The 6000-nt window shown below is 39.1% G+C and overlaps 1 protein-coding gene across 3 annotated transcripts in view; it reads left to right on the top strand.

Annotated features, from left to right (window-relative positions):
• The first annotated feature begins 3518 nt into the window (after window positions 1–3518).
• CCDC112 (coiled-coil domain containing 112) overlaps window positions 3519–6000 on the top strand; it is a 29951-nt gene continuing 27469 nt past the window's right edge. The window contains exon 1 of one of the 3 annotated variants that reach the window (XM_016431366.2): window positions 3519–3740. In XM_016431366.2, coding sequence (XP_016286852.1) covers window positions 3567–3740 — 174 coding nt within the window. In that variant the 5' untranslated portion in view covers window positions 3519–3566. Of the gene's footprint in view, window positions 3747–6000 lie in introns of all 3 variants that reach the window. The other 2 variants (XM_016431365.2, XM_003340586.4) reach the window with 2 other exon arrangements.

Below are 6000 nucleotides of genomic sequence, written 5' to 3'. Positions count from 1 at the left end.
AGATCTGATTTAGCTATCTCCTGATTAGTAACAATGGAGATGCTTGGTTTAACAGAATTAAGTTTTGGGAACTCTACATTTCTCCACCCTACTTAGTTTAACAAGGTCAAGAATGTCTGCACCATACTCAAGGATTAAGTATTTGAGAAAATGGCCTTCATCAGACATGTGCAGAAACATCAGACATACCCCTGGGCTGTCCTAGTCAAGCTAAGCTAACATTGGTACAGGTGAGATGCAGGAAAGTGATGTAAAACTGTCTATATAGGGCAAGTCACTTGCTCTCTTTAGCCTCTTTTCCAGGAGAGGCGTCTCTGGCTGGCAGCGTGCTAAGTGTTCCAACATCTTGGCATGGTGGCAGCTAGTTGTCTGGGTTTTGGCGGTGAGTTTGCCCTTGAGCTAGTTCAGGTTCAGGCATCTTGGCTGAGCCCTCTTGGAGTTCAGGCTGATTCCTTCCTCTTTTTTCTCTCCAAAACCTTATCTTCTAGAACCTCTAATCTTCCCACCAGCACAAGCCAGGCAGGTGAAATCCTACACCCTTTTCCTTCTCCCTTCTTTTTAAATTTCTTTCCACTATATTAATTAAATCACCATAAATTTTAAGACTGACTTGGGTAAAATTTTTTTTTGTTATTTGGGATATCCATGGAGGCCAATAATTAATATAGTTTAAGTCACAACGTTTTACACTCAGCTTGTATCATGTTTTACTGAAACAACTGAGGCTATTATCAAGAGTTTCTTCTTCCCTCTTCATCTTACATTATTTGATGTCTTCAGTCATTATCTTCTTCACCTCATTTTAGATGAAAAGATAGTCCTTCTCCTTACCAAGGAAAACCATATGTTCAAGTAATTTCATTTCATCTTGTCTTCTCCAGCAGTTTGCCCTCTCTTCCTCATTCTCATTTAATCATCAATTTCTCCCTTTTCTCTCTTATCTCTGTAGTTTGACTTCCAACCTCATTATTCAGGAGAAACTATTTTCTCCAAAATTACTAATGATTTCTTAGTTGCTATATCTAATAGGTTTTCCTCAGTCCTCATTCTTCTTAACCTCTTTGCATCTTTCAATACTGTCTATTACTCTTTTCCTTGAAATTCTCTCTTTTCTTGACAAGACTCTCTCTTGGTTCTCTTCCTATCTATCTGATATTCCTCATTCTCCTTTGTTGAATCTAGATCATGTTCACTTAACCTGGGTATTCCACAGGGCTCTGTTCTAGGCCTCTCTTCATTTTTCCTTCTTCACTATTTTACTTGATGATCTCATAAACTCCCATGGATTTAATTATCAGATCTTTCAGCAGATTCTCAAATCTAGTTTTCTAGCTCTAGTATCTCTGCTGACCTCAATACTTATATCTCTCTTTGCTTCTTGGACACCTTAATTGTACACCTATAGACATCTTAAATTCAATATTTACAAAGCTAAACTCATCTTTCCCCCAAACCCTTCCTACTTCTCTCCTCTAACACTACCACCACTCTAGTGCAAGCCCTCATCACCTGACCCCTGGACTCTTTCAGGAGTCTGCTGGTTGGTCTCCATTCCACAAATTTCTTCATTCCATCTTCTATTCAGCTGTCAGAATGATCTACCTAAATCACAGGTCTGACCAATTCATTCCTCTACTCAATAAAATCCAGAGGCTCTCTCTAACTTCCAAGATCAAATATAAAATTCTTTGTTTTTTATCCAAAGATCCTTACAACTTCTTTCAAGGCTTTTTTACACTATATGTCCTTCCATGTAATCTTTGATCCAGAGACTTGATCTCCTTGCTGTTCCTCACACAAGGTATTCCCAGATCTGGACATTTTTATTTCCTGTTGCCAATGCCTGTAACATTTTCCCTCCTGATCTTTGTCTCCTAATTTCCCTGAATTTCTGAGTCCCACCTTCTTCAAGAATCTTTCCCAAAGGCCGGGGCGGGGAACAGCTGGGTGGCTCAGTGGATTGAGAGTCAGGTCCAGAGATGGGAGGTCCTGGGTACAAATCTGGCCTCAGACACTTCCTAGTTGTGTGACCCTGGGAAAGTCACTTGACTCCCATTGCCTAGCCCTTACCACTCTTCTGCCTTAGAACCAATACACAGTATTGATTCTAAGACGGAAGGTAAGGGTTTAAAAAAAAAAAGAATCTTTCCCTGATTCTCCTTAATTCTAGTGGCTTCTTTCTGTTAATTATTTCCTCTATAAAATTTATTTGAATATCAGTCAATCAACCAATAGATAAACATTATGAAGGCCTATGCACCAGGCACTGTGTTTAGCACTACATTTGCCTGTTGTCTACCCCTTGAGAACAGAAACTCAAAAAAAAAACCAACTTTCTCTATTTCTGGAGCTTGATACATTTCCTGGCAGATACTTGGTACTTAATAAATGTTTACTGACTAGTTTTTGAGGAAAAAACACAAAACAGAAATGGCAGCCAAGGCAAGTACCTGCCAATTTCTTCGTTGGAGCAGTTCTGCTGCTGGAGGCAAGCAAAGTGGGTAAGGTGCCTCTTTTTCTAATCCCTAATGGAAGAGGTTCCAATAATCTGGTTTAGATCTACAGCCAAGAAGAGAAATGATTGAAGTCAGGTCATTGTAGCTTCTCCTGCTTAGTGACAGAAAAGGAAATTGTTTCCTTAATTTAAAGAGCATCATTAAATCTTATAGGGGTGAGGCTACCAGAGGCAGCTCTGCACATGCTCTATGCAGTATTATTACTTTTTTTTACATATCGATCCTTAAGGGAGCCAAAGGAGTTTAATGAATAAGGGATCAACATGGTCAAAGGTTAGGGGAAATCATTTTAGTAGTTGTGTGGAAAACAGACTTGAGAGACTAGTGAGGAAGGCCTACTAAATTTCAGGGAAAGTTGATAAAGCCCTGAACTAAGGTAATGGATAATGACAGAAAGTGTCAAATTAAAGTGAAGTTGTGGAAGTAAAAACTACAAGACTTGTAGATTTAGGGGGTAAGAGTAAAGCGTTAAGGTGCCATTGAAAGAGCCAGTTATATACCTCCAACTAAAAGTGTTCTCTCTCTCTTCAAATTTTCCTTTGTATTTCATCTTTACCCTTTATGGCTACTAATTTGTATGATACTGAGGTGTGCTCCACCTTTACCAAGTTCCTTCTGTCCATGTTAGAATTGCGAGGGTCATTTTCATCCTGGTATCCCATACCTGGGGGGGACTTTAAGCATTGCCTGAGGACATATGCCAGGACCTTCTGTTTTCAGGCCTGGCACTCTATCCACTCAATCACCTAACTGCCCCAAGAGATTTATTTATTTATTCAATTTATTTATTCAAGTTGACACTAACAAGAATTTGAAAAATTGAAAAAACAAACAAAACAATAAACATAGAGCAGCCAAGTAAGTAAGATTCCGCACCCTCACACTACTTGGCTAGCACAATCTGAGCAGGAGAGCTTCCACTTGCCAGGTTTAAAGGTGGTCTTGGAAGCTTAGATCCGCCGGCCCCGCCCTCATCCGGCCCCGCCCCTACCGGCCCCGCCCCATCGCTTCAGACGGGCTCTCCATTTGCACCTGAAAGATTGTTGAAAAATGGCCGCCTTGACTACTGTAGTGGTGGCTGCTACTGCGGAAGCCGGATCTCGCTCCTTAGTCGCTTCACTTGCTACCGCAGGACTATCGCAGATGAAATCCCCTGCCGTTTTGCTGGAGCCCACAGTGCCGATTTCCGTCACCGCTCAGCATCCGGGCGTCCCTGGGTCCTTGGTCAGGGTGAGAGGCTGCTAGGCCTAGGGATCGGTGTGTGGGGGCGGGGCGAGCTGGCCGCGGGGCGGGGAGGGACGGCGGGGAAGACTCGGGTCCCTCTCTTGGTGGGCTTTGGCTTTTTCCTACCCGCTGGAGAAGTTGAGGCGTGGAGATGTAGGCCCAGGGGTGCACTTCATTCTTGAATAAATGCGTTTTTTATGTCTGGCTTCTTTTTCTTCCTTAAGGGAGACTGCTTCGAAAACAGTTTGGAATTTGGGGGGGTGGGAGATTAAAAAAGAAGGTAGAAATGTGACCAAACAGTCTCCATCGCTTCTTGTAGAGAGACCTCTGACCACTCAAGGAAGAACTGCATTTGTACCGAAATGTTTACTACTGGTCCATTGAAAACGTGAAAGAAAATAAGCTGATCCTTAGCAGAATGAGACCTCCCTTGGTCTAGTGACTGAGCACTTTTGTGTATTCCTGGCTTTGGTTTATCGGTTGCTGTTTTCATCCGTTAGTAGGGCTGTCTATTCCGTCCAAGGTCCCCCCCACCCCCCCATCACCTTCAGAAAAAAGTTTAATATCTTGTGCCAGACTTTGAGACAGTTATTTCTTTTAAAAGTGCCCCGATTATGCAAATAACTGTGCTTTGGGGCATATTTGCTATTTTGTAAACTCATTTAAAAATCTGGATGTAAAGTAGATGATTTTAACTTTTATAAAAGTATAGGATTTTTAATGTAATTAACATATAATTAAAACTTAATAAAATTTAATTTACATTCTTTTCAGAAATAGGTTTATTTTGTAAAGTGTATTACATAGGAATAGTTACAAGTCCCTGTTAAATTCTGGGCAAATACTGGAATGCAAATGCCACCCCAGTTATAAGTGCATATACATACATACATATATATATATATCCATGTATGTATGTAGAGGTTGTTGCTTTCCGTCATTTTCTACCATCCCTAAACTGCTGAGATCCTTCCCTGTTTTCAGAAATGGTAATTTTATAAATAATGCTAATCTTGAGCTAAATGAAGTAGCCTTCAAATAGCACCTTCGTTCTTGGAACTTTAGATAACACTTTTGTATTCCTAAATGAAGATAAATTCTAATTTGATACCAATGTAATGTTATTAGACCTAAAAGAATACCCAAGCAAATTATGGATCCTGTAGGGGCGGTATGGAAGAATATTAAGGCATCTTGGTTCGATTGAAATCTTCAATCTCAGTCTGAGAGGAGTATCCATATCAATGATATCACAGATCCACTTAAGTATAGAACTTTCAGACCCTGTTGCCAATTTGCTTTTGTCCAAGCCATTTAGTTTCTCCATTAAGCAGTTTTAAAAGGAGTAATGAGTTAAACAAGTGGAGGTGTGGCAGGGTAAAACTGTTATTTTAATAAAATTATGTGGTAGTAATGCTTAATTTCAAAGCCCTTTTAATGCCTTAAGACCAAATGAATATAGCAAAAAAAAAAAGGGACTAAATAAATATTTACCTTAAAAATTTTAATTAAAAAATTAGCATTCATATATCAATTTTCAAAGAAAAACCATAAAAGACAATTGTAGAGAGGCAGTTCCAGGCAATTTCCTGTTCCAGGCAGTTTTCAAAAGAAAAAATCAAAGCTATCTATAGTCATATGAAAAAAATGCGCCAAGTGCCAATTAAAACAACTCTGAACATGCCAAAAAAGGAAAATGACAAATAATGGAGGGGATTTGGAAAATAGAGACACTAATATACAGTTGGTGAAGTTGTGAACTGATGCAGCCATTCAGGAGAACAATTTGGAACTATGCTCAAAGGGCTATAAAATTGTGGCTATAAAACCCAGCAAAAGCACTACTAACTCAAAGAGATCAAAGAAAAAGGAAAAGGACATATATGTACAAAAACATTTATAGCTGCTCTTTTTGTGGTGGCAAAGAAGTGGAAATTAGGATATATGATTGTGATGGAATAGTGCTAAAAGAAATGAGTAGGATGCTTTCAGAAAAATCTTGGAATACTTATGCAAAATGAAGTGAGCAGAATCAGGAGATCACTGTACACAATCACAGCAGTATTGTAAGGATGACTAACTGTTAAAGACTTAGCTATTCTGATTAATACAATGATCTAAGACAGTTATGAAGGATTTATGATGAAAATTGCTATTGATCTCTAAGAGAACTGATAAACTGCAAATTGAAGTAAAATTTTTTCACTTTATTTTTCTTGCTTATTTAGTAATATGACTAATATAGAAATATATTTTGTAT

This window comes from Monodelphis domestica, chromosome 3 (assembly GCF_027887165.1).
Source record: "Monodelphis domestica isolate mMonDom1 chromosome 3, mMonDom1.pri, whole genome shotgun sequence".
Classification (NCBI taxonomy): Eukaryota; Metazoa; Chordata; class Mammalia; order Didelphimorphia; family Didelphidae; genus Monodelphis; species Monodelphis domestica.
This window is presented reverse-complemented; position numbering and strand designations above follow the sequence as displayed.